Here is a 15,998-nt window from a genome sequence, read left to right on the forward strand (position 1 = left end):
ACCTGTGGATGTATTTCAAGGCCTATTTGCTTGACATGATGAGAAAAATGAAAGAAATCAGCCAAGACCTGTAGACCTTCACAAGTCTGGTTCATCCTTGGGAGCAATTTCCAAATGCCTGAAGGTACCACGTTCATCTGTACAAACAATAGTACGCAAGTATAAACACCATGGGACCACGCAGCTGTCATACCGCTCAGGAAGGAGATGCGTTCTGTCTCCTAGAGATGAACGTACTTTGGTGCGAAAAGTGCAAATAAATCCCAGAACAACAGCAAAGGACCTTGTGAAGATGCTGGGGGAAACAGGTAGAAAAGTATCTATATCCACAGTAAAACAAGTCCTATATCGACATAACCTGAAAGGCCGCTCAGCAATAAAGTAGGCACTGTTCCAAAACCGCCATAAAAAAGCCAGACTAAGGTTTGCAACTGCACATGGGGACAAAGATTGTACTTTTTGGAGAAATGTCCTCTGGTCTGATGAAACAAAAATAGAATTGGGGGAGGCTTGCAAGCCGAAGAACACCATCCCAACTGTGAAGCACGGGGGTGGCAGCATCATGTTGTGGGGGTGCTTTGCTGCAGGTGGGATGGTGTTCTTCGGCTTGCAAGCCTCCCCCAATTCTATTTTTGTTTCATCAGACCAGAGGACATTTGCACTTCACAAAATAGATGGCTTCATGAGGAGGGAAAATTATGTGGATATATTGAAGCAACATCTCAAGACATCGGTCAGGAAGTTAAAGCTTGGTCGCAAATGGGTCTTCCAAATGGACAATGACCCCAAACATACTTCCAAAGTTGTGGCAAAATGGCTTAAGGACAACAAGTCAAGGTATTGGAGTGGCCATCACAAAGCCCTGACCTCAATCCCATAGAAAATTTGTGGGTAGAACTGAAAAAGCGTGTGCGAGCAAGGAGGCCTACAAACTTGACTCAGTTCCGCCAGCTCTGTCAGGAGGAATGGGCCAAAATTCACCCAAATTATTGCGGGAAGCTTGTGGATGGCTACCCAAAATGTTTGGCCCAGTCAAACAATTTAAAGGCATTGCTACCAAATAATAATTGAGTGTATGTAAACTTCTGACCCACTGGGAATGTGATGAAAGAAATAAAAGCTAAAATAAAAAATTCTCTCTATTGTTCTGACTTTTCACATTCTTAAAATAAAGTGGTGATCCTAACTTACCTAAAACAGGAGATTTTTACTAGGATTAAATGTCAGGAATTGTGGAAAAACTGAGTTTACATGTATTTGGCTAAGGTATATGTAAACTTCCGACTTCAACTGTATATCAGGTTGTCAAGCAATATTATCTAACACGATACAGCAACCAACGCAATTATCACTACACAGGTTATAATATGGCTTTTTTCCCCCAGTGATTTTACCCACACACCACTGCTTTGGGTGAGGAAAGGATATTGTTTGAGAGAGCAAAATCAGAACATAGCATTTAGCATGATTAGAGTTCCCTCTGCTGGAGACAAGAGGAAAACACTGAAGTGAAATTAAAATGCAGATGACCTTAGTAAATACCTTCTCTCTCGATCTCTCAGGAGTGGCGGTGTTGGGATGGAGTCTAAGCCGGAGCTGCAGCGTGTCTTGGAGGCCAGGAAGAGGGAACAGATCCTCAAGCAGAGGAAGGAGGAAGATGAGGCCAGAAAGAAGATCTCCCCTCTGGAACAAGAGCTCCTCAAGAGGAAGGAGAAGCTAGAAGAGGTAGGAGAGATCATCAATCGGTCAATACAATTATATTGCTATAGAGCTTTTTACAATTTAATCTAATCGTAATTGATTGAATTAACTCCCTTTTGTTTCTGATGCAGCTGGAGAAGGAGCAGGGAAAAAAAGAGGAGACTGTGAGAGCCCCAGAGTTTGTCAAGGTCAAGGAGAACTTGAGACGAACGTCCTTTCACAATAATGGAGAGAAAGAGGTGTAGGGACAAACCGGTCCAAGTATACCATTGAGTTGGAATCTGCTGGAGTTTGTACACTTGTGTGTATTATGCGCGTGAGTGGACACAGAACAGCTGTGTTGTGTTGCTCTGACTGCACCACTCAAGACAACAGCAAGGAACTTCTACCTACAAGGACTGGTCGGCAAGCCATGACACAATGCCTTCACTAACCCACTCAGAGCAGAGACACAGCGGGAGAGACAGAGAAGGAAGGTTGACTCTGCAATGGCTACTGTTACAGGGATAGGTCAAACTGTATCTGTGATATCCACCGTAACTGACATGAGAGTGAGTGTTAGGGTCAAAAAGGACAACCTGGACTCGGGGGTAGACGTAACATAGTAAACGTAATTCTGGGACACGCCAAATAGTTATATATATATATATTAAATAGTGATATGTTACATTTCGTATGGTATGAATTAGTTTGTGGATGTCCGTCATTTCGTATGATATATTACGAATGACAATTCATACAATATGTTACGGATTGTTATTTGTACAATATGTTAAGAATTTGCTGAACATATGATATGATACGAATTCCAATTTGTTAGCTAGGTGGCTAGCGTTAACGGTTAGGGTTTTTTTTTTTTTTTTTTTTTACCTTTATTTAACCAGGCAAGTCAGTTAAGAACATATTCTTATTTTCAATGACGGCCTGGGAACAGTGGCTGCCTGTTCAGGGGCAGAACGACAGATTTGTACCTTGTCAGCTCGGGGGTTTGAACTCACAACCTTCCGGTTACTAGTCCAACGCTCTAACCACTAGGCTACGCTGCCGCCCCGGTTAGGGGTTAAGGATAAGCTTAGGAGTTAGGTTAAAGGGTTTGGGTTATGGGAAGGGTTAGCTAACATGCTAAGTAGTTGCAAAGTAGCTAAAAAGTAGTAAATACCTGCAAAGTTGTTAATTAGCTAAAATGCTAAATGTTGCCCGTGATGAGATTTGAATACACAACCTTTGGGTTGCTAGACATTCGTGTTATAGGCCTACTCATGCATCCCGACCAACCACCCTACTTTTGTTTTGACCTTAAGTAACCATACCATACCAAACATAACATATCATACAAGTGTCAAATATACGTTTACTATGTTACTTCTAGTCTATAAGACCAGGCTGAAGAAGAGGGGAGAAGCTATTCACTAGTGGATGTAGTGTTCCGTACTGCAATGACTCTAGAAACAAGGACACGTAAGGTGTTAAGAGACAAAGCCAAAGTTGGTTGTTTTTCTCAAGTGTGTAACAAAGCAGTGGTCACTTTTCATCTTAGGCTGTGTATATCCAATAGTAATTCTCTATGTTACCATATAAGAAGCACACTGTACCTGCACACACAATCAGTACAGATTGTTAATAACAGTAAACAATCAAATGTTCCTCCTACTAATGGCATTTATCTTCAATTCAAGGTCACATGTCTCAATGTGAAATCTCTCACTGAGAAAGCACCTATCTCTAACAGTGCCTTCCTACCTCTAGCTGCATGTCATCCTAATCAAAAAGTTCAAACCAACGCTATCTTTATGAAATGGTGGTGCGTGTATCGCTTATACCAACGGTATACTATCAAACCACATGATCTGAGGAATCAGATAAGAGTATTTGTACAGTATGTAGGTGAGTGTGAGTGGTTGTGTGAATGCATGTTGAAGACACAAGAGACTGACAGATATGGCGGTCCTTTGTAGCTCAGTTGGTAGAGCATGGCGCTTGTAACGCCAGGGTAGTTTAATTCCTGAGACCACCCATATGTACAATGTATGTGCGTGTGAGATTGTATAAAAGCATCTGCTAAATGGCATATGTTATATTAAAGATTTTTCTCTAACCCCATTTCACCATTTTTTTTGTAACATATACATGTTTTGAAAAGGGATATTTATGTTTTGTGCTTAAGGTCTGAGACCAGGTAGATATTCTCACATTTGTAATTGTATCACAGCGCTTTTTAAATAGTATTATGTAGCGATACAAAATCAAATGCAATCATTTGAATCTTATTTCCATAAGGCACTTTAGAACATTGAAATTATGTATCTGAACATTTATTTTACCAATCAATTATGCATTTGTCATTTTTGAAATGTCTTTAATGTTTTTATCCTGATTGCATATAGATGGCCATTTGTATTTTGGTGTTTTTTGCACCAAATATTGTTCTACTTGTATGAAATATCTGCCTTTACTGACTCCTGAAGCCACTTAAGATGTTTAATATTACAAAACTGTACATGTTATAAACATGAATACATTATCTAATTTCTTTTTCAGTCTCTTCATTGCATAGAAGCATGAAGATATTAATGTATGAATATTTCAATAGCTTTCACAATGACAGAATGATTGTTATGAATAACAAAGGTTTGTACTTCAAATTACTATGGTACATGTTTGAGAAGAGAGGTACAAAGAGCTGGAGAAAATTGTATTCCTTTCTAAGAAAATAAATAAAGGACAAACACTGCATTGATAGTTGCACTGTGACTTTTCATTTGGTCTGATAATGTCTGGATCATTCCACAAAAATAGTGGCTTTCCTGTCGCCCGCCTTCACCACCTGGAAAATCACTTAAAAAGGTCAGATAATAACACAAAATACATATTTTTGTTTAAATGTTAGTGTATTATTGTTAATAAAACATATGTAAGACAGTTACATTGCAAAACATTATTGTATACATCGTAGAACAGGGTTTCCCAAGCTCGGTCCTGGGCCCCCCCTGGGTGTACGTTTGTTTTGGTTTTTGCCCCAGCACTACACAGCTGATTAAAATAATCAGGTTATTTGAATCGGCTCTGTAGTGATAGAGCAAAAACCAAAACGTACACCCAGGTGGGGCCCCAGGACAGAGTTTGGTAAACCCTGTCGTAGAACACGGTCAGTATCATGAAAATGGCTTGTCCCTCGGGTCATGAGTCGTGGTTTAGTGACATATTATTGAGTTAAAATATATTGTTATATGTCATAATACAAAGGAAAGTATTACAGTTATTTAGTAGATTACCTGAAAAACTAAAAGATCAACTAAATATTGTAAATAATTTACAGGGAATAGTTGTCCCTCAATTTCATGCCACTGGTGGTACACCCATTATAAAAACAGCCATTTAAAAAAAAAAAACATTCTTTCCAACTAATTCCTGGGTCAAAGGTTCATTGGAGGTGGGGCTGTTATGAAAAGCACATGGTGAGTCTGCACTCTCTCTTCATATGTTAGCAACTTGATTATTCATTTGGTAATTCCATGAGAAGCATAAAGATGTGTCACTGGTGTTACACAGTTTATACTAAAGGGAACAGGACATTTTATTCAACTAATTTATCAAATCACATGATTAAGTCATTTATTTACAATTTAAGTACTGTGGTTTGAACAACTGTGGCCGCCTTAGATATTATATATTTTCTGCAGATTTGTCACTGGTGTTACTGATCCTGCTGGATGTAATAGAATAGTCTGAAGATACTGTCAGTGGTGCTATTATAGAAAAATGTGTTTTGTTTAAAGTAAATTATTACTAATTAAAAAAATATCTATATTATCAATTACCTTTTCTGTCTTAATTATATATGCAAAGTAAATAGTCAAATTACTTTCTGGAAAACCTGAATTGTCATTAAAATATACAGTAGGTAACACAAGGCAACACAATCATGTTTAAAATGTAATGTAGTAGAAAATATAAAAATACATTAAGATTGAATTCATGTTGATAAACGGGCTTATTATTATCTAAGTCAAAATAAATCAATAATAATAGATGTTGAACAGGAGATTAATAATATTATTTGGTGAGCTAAGTTACAGAGACAAACACACAAAGTTCTAGAAAGTTTTAGCAAACAACGTTCGCATCATCAGTGAGTTTGCAACAGCACCACATGCACTGTGGTGTTTAATGCAGCTGGTGGCCACACCAGATACTGACTGTTACTTTTAATATTTACCCCTCTTTGTTCAGGGACACATTATTCCCTTTCTGTTAGTCACATGTCTGTGGAACTTGTTCAGTTTATGTCTCAGTTGTTGAGTCTTGTTATGTTCATACAAATATTTACACACGTTAAGTTTGCTGAAGATAAATGCAGTTGACAGTGAGAGGACGTTTATTTTTTTTCTGAGTTTTTATTAAGTACTGTGTTTTTCTTTTTGTTAGCTCTGCTGAGGAAATACACAGCTTCTGACATCCTGAGACCAGTGAGAGAAAAGTGTGCTGCAGGGTGTTTCCCTGCACGCTACAGTATGGAGGACAATGAGGCTGAGGAGCTAGTGGAGGCCGACTTCTTGAGTTCAGGCTGGCAGACACACATTGAAGTATAGACAGTACATATGGGAACTCTATATCATAGTATTACTCAAATGTCAAAATACCGCACTTGAGACCAGCATGCTATGGTGTTCCTCCTTTTAGAATGGCTTAGTTTAAGCTAGAACTAATCAAATCTGTTTCAGCTAACTGGGTCTCTCCTGAAAAATAGATGTTTATCTCTGTAACTATATTGGCCATAAACATTGCAACCTGGACTCAGGTAAAATCAAGGACACACAAATGAGCATAATGTGTTACATTTGGTATAGTATGTATTAATTTGAGGATAATACATGTATTTTTATTTAACCTTTATTTAATTAGACAAGTCAGTTAACAAATTCTTATTTACAACGACGGCCTACCCCGGCCAAACCCTAACAATGCTGGGCCAATTGTGTGGTGCCCTATGGGACTCCCAATCACAGCCGGTTGTAATACAGCCTGGAATTGAACCAGGGTCTGTAGTGACGCCTCTAGCACTGAGGTGCAGTGCCTTAGACAGCTGCGCCACTCGAGAGCACAATTCTTATGATATGTTACGGATTACAATATGTTCAAAAGTTGGAATTTGTTGTGGCTAATGTTAGCTAGGTAGCTAACGCTAGCTAGTTGGCTAACATTAGCTAGACTATGGGTTAGGGTTAGGAGGGTTAGAAGTTAGGTTAAATGTCTAGCGTTAAGGGAAGGGTTAGCTAACATGCTCAGTAGTTGCAAAGTAACAAAACAAGTAGTAAGTAGTTGCTAATTAGTTAAAATGCTAAAGTTGTCCGTGAGGAGATTTGATCACACAACCTTTGGGTTTGCATTATAGCCCACTCATCCACACCAACCAACTACCCTCCCTCCTTTTGTTTTTGCGTTAAGTAACCTTCTGTCTTATGTAACCATACCTAACATAACATATCATACTAATTTGAGTGTCCCGGATTTTCGTTTACTATGTTGTGTCTAGTCTATGAGGTCAAGCTAGACTGACAAACATTACTCTGGAAGTTGAACCTCCAGGGCAGTGGTGCAGCTCCCACTACCATGCTCTGACATACAGAGGAACAAAGACAGCTCAGGACATTGACCCTGACGTTGTTACAATCTGTTTCATTTGCACCCGCCTCAAATATCACATTAGATTTCTAGTATGAGAATCATACCTTGTCCTGAACTTGAACAACTGTGGCTAACTCAACAGACAGTAGTAATATGGAGTACTTCATATTCTGTAATACATTAAAGCCTGCTATTTGTAGCACAATTTGTGAGGATTACATTACTTTTTCAATTCACATGAGGACAGTTCAAAGATGCTGTTGAATGGCGATACTGTGGCAGTGGTGAAATCGGTAAGTTACAAGTTTTTCAAACTTTTGATTGAAAAGAAGGTGCACAGTCCATAATTTTGTTTTCTGCGTCTTTTTTTCAGAGCCCTAGCAGTGGGGCTATGCTGGAAGGCTCAGAGATGTAGCCCTGGGGTGTAATGTAGCATAATCAGGCCAGGCCAAGGCCAGGAAATCTGGAGCGGAGAGAGAGAGAGGAGAAGCTTGGGTCTTATCTATAATGAATGACACAATGGAAGGCCAAATATTCCACTTTATTCATCATTATCTCTTTGGGGTGGGAGGAATCATTAAACATTTAAATACAGGAAGTATATAACTGCAAGGTCTTTGTGAAATATGGATGTAATTTTAATATTGTTATTCTATCTGCTTTGTCAAACCATTTGATTTATGATTTGTGCGTTTTCAAAGTATTTTTTTTATTTCAACAAAATAACTTCTAACACTTGTTTTATTAGTTAACCTTAGAAAGGATTATATAAATGCCATATTGGTGCTTTGTAAGAATGGTGCTCACTTAATTTATTTAGCAAGTTATCATTGTATCATCATAGATCTTAAATTGCATAAGTACAATTATTTCGAAGCCATGCATTGTCCAAAGAAAACTATTTTTCCCTTTGAAAGTTAAGTGGTAAAGCATGATGCAAATGTAATGTAAATGTGATGCATTAGAAAATGTTCTTTTTGCAGATTTTGCTGAACATTTTTTGTAGAGTAATATTTTGGAATGAGCCAACTCCCAAGTAAAATTGTTTACTTATGGGAATTTATAATGTACAATTAAATTCACCCTAGACTGTATTACCTGTACTTAAACATCCAGCTTACTGATTTAGAAATAAATAGGCAGGCCTACCTTGATATGTCTGTGTCAAGATCTCAATAAATGAATATTTTAACCAATTGCTGTCATTTGTCTCAGCCTCCAGTATTTATGCTGCAGTAGTTTATGTGTCAGGGGGCTAGAGTCAGTTTGTTATATATGGAGTACTTCTCCTGTCCTATTCGGTGTTCTGTGTGAATTTAAGTGTGCTCTCTCTAATTCTCTCTTTCTCTCTTTCTTTCTCTCTCTTGGAGGACCTGAGCCCTAGGACCATGCCTCAGGACTACCTGACATGATGACTCCTTGCTGTCCCCAGTCCACCTGGCCGTGCTGCTGCTCCAGTTTCAACTGTTCTGCCTTATTAATATTGGACCATGCTGGTCATTTATGAACATTTGAACATCTTGGCCATGTTCTGTTAAAATCTCCACCCGGCACAGCCAGAAGAGGACTGGCCACCCCACATAGCCTGGTTACTCTCTAGGTTTCTTCCTATGTTTTGGCCTTTCTAGGGAGTTTTTCCTAGCCACCGTGCTTCTACACCTGCATTGCTTACTGTTTGGGGTTTTAGGCTGGGTTTCTGTACAGCACTTTGAGCTATCAGCTGATGTACAAAGGGCTATATAAATACATTTGATTTGATTTTGATTTGTATGTGGTGTCTAAGATAATAGCATTCCCCCAATCTACATAACTAATTAAGTGCAAGGCAATATTATTTCACATGAAGAGAGCAATGGAAAGAGCTATGTAAGCTTGTAAAGAGGAAAACACAATATCTGCAATATAGAATGAAACATCAGTACCTCGGAAGGCAAATTCCCTTTTTGAGAAATCAGTAAATGAGAAGAATATGTGTAAATCTAAACTCTGCTGCCATCATCAGGCAAAAGATGAAACCATGCTTAGAACCATGAACCAGAAAGGAACGTCACAGATTTCTGAAAAGATAGAATTACTGTCCTAAACGATACATAATTCATTCTCACTGGAAATTCCTTTTCCTACCAGGAGAGAGAAACCACATGTAAATCCAACCTACCTGCATCTGTCCATTGTTGTCCCCAGCTCAGTGTATGAGATTATGTACATTATGTATTTTAATTGTTTTGTTTCCTGTTTGGATCACAGGAAGAGTAGCCATCAGCTTATTGAGGATCCCAATAAAATACTAAATACAAAAAATACTAAAACATGTTGACAGGGGGGCTTGGCAGGTCCAGACAAGGATATCAGGGAGAACTACAGTATAACACTGTGTTCTGACACTGTCCCTACCTGTTGCTGGTGAGATGTTCCTAGGAGAAGCCAGCCAGGAAAGTATGGAGGCTGGTCAGCTATACTGTGGGAGAAGAAATGCTCTAGAGAGCTGGGAAAGGGACCAAGTCTGGAGTTGGGCTGGGCTGGGAATGGGAGAGGAGTTGTAAGGATGGAGGTCTGAGAAATAGGAACACCACAAAAACAAACAGGAAGCACAAAAGGTACTTTGATTTTCTAGAATGTAAACTGCTGGCGCCATTGTTTTATTTGATTGAGTTAGGGTGTTAGTCCCATGAGATAAACATGTAAAACAGTACTATGGACCAGAGCACTCAAAAGGATGTTGTACATTCATTTTCTAATGAGTGTGTCGTCTGTCGGTTGGAAAATAACATACAACACGGTTGGCTGCCGCTATCTACCATGCTACTGCCACAAGGGGGCAGAAACACGCTGTAAGTATTTGCCGCTATAATTGCTCTCAACTCTCAAATGATGTATTTTCAGATGTTGCTGTCTAGTAATGGAACAGTGAAGTGTAAGGTCGAATTCCTGACAGATTAGATGTGCATGCATTGTATTGTATGTATGGAACGATTCAGAAGGGTTGGGTTAAATGCGGAAGACACATTTCAGTTGAATGCATGCAGTGGTACAACTAACTAGGTATACCCTTTTCCCCACCCACAGAACACAACTGTGAAGAGTTTACGCACATATTCGCGTCATAGGAGCTCTTATTTTGGGACTTTGACTGTGGGAAATCACCTCCCCAATCAGCCTATTGTTTGTATTGACATTTATATTGCACTGGACAGCCTTACCCCATTTCATTGATCCCCAATCCTTAGATATCAGTCTACTCAGTACCCAAGTGCTTTTTTTCCCAAAGTCCTCCTCAAGAGTTATCAGGTTCCCAAACATCCAGGTCGTATTGTTTTTCCTCTAGAATAGTGTTCAGTACACATAGTAGGTTGACCGGTACAATAAATGTGGTTCAATTCACAGTGGTTTCAGAGTCCCGCAATAACAGCTACGACACTAATGTCCTCTTGGTGTCACTGATACCCCATCCACAATCCATAGGTAAGGCTGTACAGTGAAATAAAGTATGTCCCCAATGCAATTCTAAAATCTAATACATCCAGTGTGATTAACAGATGTTTTTCATATTAACAACTTATTGTATTTTGTTGAATTTATATGAGAACATTCCAACCTTGTTTAGCATGATTTATTCCATTCTCCATTATGACATGATTCCACTATTTGTATTCATTTGCATCAATTTCAATTAGACTTATTTTTGAAGGCAAACTGCAAATTCCACTATTATAGATACTCCTTATTGTGGCTAGCTTCGCATAGGTGGGTCAGATCACTATTAATCAAATAAGGACTGTCTTAGATGATGACGCCTAGCTAGGTAGTTAGCAAGCTAACTATAGCTACTGAAAGAGATTGTCGTTTTGCTATGTTTTTGGGGAAGAACATTGTTTGCATCCATCAACTAGCTAGTTTATTTATAACCAGCACTGTCCAGAGCTTTGGGATGTGTTTGCATGAAATAGGAGTGATGGTATTATCAATGTGTAATATTACGTAAAAAATTAATGGACGTGTTAAATTATTACGTGAAGTGCAGCCATATTCAGGTCCTGATTAATAAGCTTATTTGATGCATAAAATAGTGTTATTTGTCACGTCAAATAGTGATATTTGACTTGTATATTTTTTGACATGCAAAGACCCAAACGGTGTTCCATATGTATCAACCAAAGGTTCCGTGCCATGTCATCAACTGTGCAGTCTGACATCAAATTGCTATACACCTATCCTGCCATTATGAGATCTGGAAAGCGTCTACAATATTTTCGGGCCACAGGCATACCACTCACCCCGCAGACCCGGCAAGGGTCCAAAGCCCCTGGACATAGGTTTATCTCGATTCAAACTCAAAAGTTGTTAACCTGCGCAGACATTGCATGCATTAACCATTGGTTGTGTGACACGTCATCGACTGTGCCGTCAGGCACCAGATTGCAGATTGGAACACAACCAAAAATGCCATGTGACATTATTGACAGCCAATGACCTAACCTGTTGGCCTAGGCAACTCCATCCACATAAATATTAATTTGCTGAATCGAAATAAAGTATATGTTTTAAACTAGGCTAGACTACTCACCAAGAAATGAGAGATTGGAACTTTTATTTTAGTGGCTCCATGAAATGCTACTGTTGACAACTTGACACTATAGTAGTGTTACCCAACTCCAGTCCGAAAGTACCAAAAGCACACATTTTTGTTGTAGCCCCGGTGGTTTGGAGTTGGGAAACACTGCACTATAGCATTGATATTTAAATCTTACCCCTGAAGAGCTGAAGTAATTTCCTCCTGGTTTTCTATTTTACCTGATAATTAATTGCACCCACTTGTTGTCAGGTCTAAATCAGTCCTAAATTAAAGCAGAAAAAAGCAGTGGAACTGGCTTTGAGGTCCAGATTTTAATTTGAGAGTACTATAGCCTGAAATATGCCAAGGGCTAGGTTAGATAGTCCTACAGTACATATTAGGTTACGTAGGCTTAATAAACCTTACCTGGACATAGGGGTAATAAACCTCACCTTAAAGGGATAATGCGAGATTTTGGCAAAAATTAGTAGAGACAGGAGTCTTATAAAATGTGTCCAGCTGCAGGGAGTCAGCATTGAATTTAGAAAATGCTCAGTTATTAAAATAAATAATTTTTTTGTCGATAGAGGAGGAAGGGAAGCGCTACTAGGGTACACAATAGTACATTTTGGTAGACAGAAGGTGCTCTTTGGTAAAAGGAGTGAATTGGTCATCAAAAAGAAAGGAGGACCAAGGCACTCTTCATATAATTAATTAAAATGCCTTTATTTGTATGGCATGTTCAATAGAATCAAAGTTTTAAAAATCTGATGCTTTTCGGCTGCATGGCCTTCGTCAGGGAGTACAAGGAAAAAATACAATGTCCTCTTTTGAACAGCTTTTCCAGTGATCCCTAAATTGAAGAGGGAGTGGTTGCAAAATTGATTGGACACACCGTGTAAGCAATACTATACACATTAAAAAGTGAAAAGTATGTTATCAAAAAATTCAACTACGAGTTGAAGTATCAGAATGCAGAAGGTAGTTCTAACCTTAAATATGACTAGGAGAAGTGTCAAGAATAAGAAAGCAATATATTCCGTAGTACACTAGAACAGAGAAAACATGGACAAAAACAGTCTAAACATAGCTGAGGGCAATTGAGCAAAATGTCCACTAGATGACAGCAAATGGACTTATCACGACCCTACAGGAAGGGTGAGAAATCCATATCTTCATTTAAATCATGGTACTTAGTGGCCTGTAGTTTGTAAATCCCAAAACGTTCCCTTTAGTTTAACTGTTTAAGACATTCCCCTTTTCTAATTGAGGCCGGAACATGATCAATACCCATAGGGAGGCAGGGTTGCCATGGTGTAAGGTCATGTAGTGCCTGGCCATGGGGTAGTCTTCATTGCCTACCCTTATGGCGTACTTGTGTTCTGCTAAGCGGTCTTGGAGGCTTCTCTTTGTCCGTGCAATGTAGAACACCTTGCACTGTGGACATTACAATATGTAGATGGCATGAGTGGTTTTGCAGTTAATGAAATGCTTGACGTAATAGTCCATTTTAGAAGCTGTGTCAACAAAATGCTTTTTTTGTTCCATGCAGTAGTCCAACAATGTCAGAGAGATGTCTGTTATCATGACATACAGCACTTTGGAATGGACACTCAATTAGAACAGACTTGAAACAGATAAGATGGCAGCGTACACTTTGTTGGATTACTTCATGGAGCAAAAACGTTTCTTTTCATAACGGAGCATTTTAAACATTTAAACGGACCCCATTTTGAGACTCCTGTTTCCACGAATTGAGGACAAAGACAGCATCGCCAAGCTAAGGTTGTTACAAAATTCCCTCAGCTACACTAAACAGTACCTATCCTGTAACTCTTTTTATATATTTTTTTTTTAATTTAACTAGGCAAGTCAGTTAAGAACAAATTCTTATTTACAATGACGACCTACCAAAAGGCAAAAGGCCTCCTGTGGGGACGGGGGCTGGGATTTAAAAAATACAAATAAATACAAATATAGGACAAAACACACATCACGACAAAGGAGACAACACAACACTACATAAAGAGAGACCTAAGACAACATAGCATAGCAGCAACACATGACAACACATGTTAGCAACACAACATGTTAGCAACACAACATGTTAGCAACACAACATGTTAGCAACACAACATGTTAGCAACACAACATGTTAGCAACACAACATGTTAGCAACACAACATGTTAGCAACACAACATGTTAGCAACACAACATGTTAGCAACACAACATGTTAGCAACACAACATGTTAGCAGCTCAAAACATGGTATCAAATCAAACTTTATTTGTCACGCGTGCCAAATACAACAGGTGTAGTCCTTACAGTGAAATGCTTACAAGCCCAAACCAACAGTGCAATTAAAAAAAATAAACAAAAGTTAGAGACAGTAGTGGAGAAGGTGGAAAGTTAAGTTCCTTGGCGTGCACATCACGGACAAACTGAAATGGTCCACCCACACAGACAGCGTAGTGAAAAAGGCGCAACAGCGCCTCTTCGACCTCAGGAGGCTGAAGAAATTTGGCTTGTCACCAAAAACACTCAAACCTTTACAGATGCACAATCGAGAGCATCCTGTCGAGCTGTATCACCGCCAGGTACAGCAACTTCTCCGCCCACAACCGTAAGACTCTCCAGAGGGTAGTGAGGTCAGCACAACGCAACTCCGGGGGGCAAACTACCTGCCCTCCAGGGGACCTACACCACCCGATGTCACAGGAAGGCCAAAAAGATCATCAAGGACAACAACCACCCGAGCCACTGCCTGTTCACACCGCTATCATCCAGAAGGCGAGGTCAGTACAGGTGCATCAAAGCTGGGACAGAGAGACTGAAAAACAGCTTCTACCTCAAGGCCATCAGACTGTTAAACAGCCATCACTAACATTGAGTGGTTTCTACCAACATACAGACTAAATCTCTAGCCATTTTAATAATTCAGAAATGGATGTAATAAATGTATCACTAGTCACATAAACAATGCCAATTTATATGTTTACATACCCTACATTACTCATCTCTTATGTATATACTGTACTCTATACCATCTACTGCCTATGCCGTTCGGCCATTGCTCATCCATATATTTATATGTACATATTCATAATAATTCCTTTACACTTGTGTGTATAAGGTATTTGTTGTGAAATTGTTAGATTGCTTGTTAGATATGACTACATGGTCGGAACTGGAAGCACAAGCATTTTGCTACACTCGCATTAACATCTGCTAACCATGTGTATGTGACCAATTAAAACCTGTTGCGACTCTAGGGGCAGTATTTTCATTTTTGGGGGAAAAAAACGTTCCCGTTTTAAACGGGATATTTTGTCAGGACAAGATGCTAGAATATGCATATAATTGACAGCTTTGGATAGAAAACACTAAAGTTTCCAAAACTAAAGATATTGTCTGTGAGTATAACAGAACTGATGTTGCAGGCGAAAGCCTGAGAAAAATCCAATCTGGAAGTGCCCCATATTTTGAAAGCGCTGCGTTCAAATGAGTCCCCATTGAGCTGTAAATGTGCTATGAACCAGCTTATGCTTTCTACGTATTTCCCAAGGTGTCTACAGCATTATGACGTAGTTAAGCATTTATGTTGAAGAATACCCTGCTACATTGTGCAAGTGGTCACATGATGCTCCCGGAGAAAATCTTGTCTAAAGTACAGAGGTAGCCAATTATCCAATCACGTCTACTGAGAAACCAATTGTCCCGGTGGATATATTATTGAATAGATATTTGAAAAACACCTTGAGGATTGATTCTAAACAACGTTTGCCATGTTTGTCGATATTATGGAGCTAATTTGGAATATTTTTCAGCTTTGTCGTGCTTTCTCAGCCAAACGTGAAGAACAAACGGAGCTATTTCGCCTACAAAAATAATCTTTTGGGAAAAAATTAACTTTGGCTATTTACCTGGGAGTCTCATGAGTGAAAACATCCAAAGTTCAAAGGTAAACAATTTAATTTGATTGCTTTTCTGATTTGTGACAAGGTTGCCTGCTGCTAGCAAGGCATAATGCTATGCTAGGCTATCGATAAATTTACACAAATGCTTGTCTAGCTTTGGCTGTAAAGCATATTTTGAAAATCTGAGATGACAGGGTGATTA

General features: G+C 39.0%; 1 protein-coding gene across 3 annotated transcripts in view; it reads left to right on the top strand.

Annotated features, from left to right (window-relative positions):
* Positions 1-4,434, top strand: part of LOC118388443 (protein FAM107B-like) — a 53,422-nt gene extending 48,988 nt beyond the window's left edge. For all 3 annotated transcript variants that reach the window (XM_035777533.2, XM_052526759.1, XM_035777531.2), the window contains 2 exons: positions 1,563-1,725; positions 1,833-4,434. In XM_035777533.2, the coding sequence (XP_035633426.1) occupies positions 1,563-1,725; positions 1,833-1,946 (277 nt within the window). In that variant the 3' untranslated portion in view covers positions 1,947-4,434. The remainder of the gene's footprint in view (positions 1-1,562; positions 1,726-1,832) is intronic.
* The last annotated feature ends 11,564 nt before the right edge of the window (positions 4,435-15,998 follow it).

Source organism: Oncorhynchus keta, chromosome 10 (genome assembly GCF_023373465.1).
Source record: "Oncorhynchus keta strain PuntledgeMale-10-30-2019 chromosome 10, Oket_V2, whole genome shotgun sequence".
Taxonomy (NCBI): domain Eukaryota; kingdom Metazoa; phylum Chordata; class Actinopteri; order Salmoniformes; family Salmonidae; genus Oncorhynchus; species Oncorhynchus keta.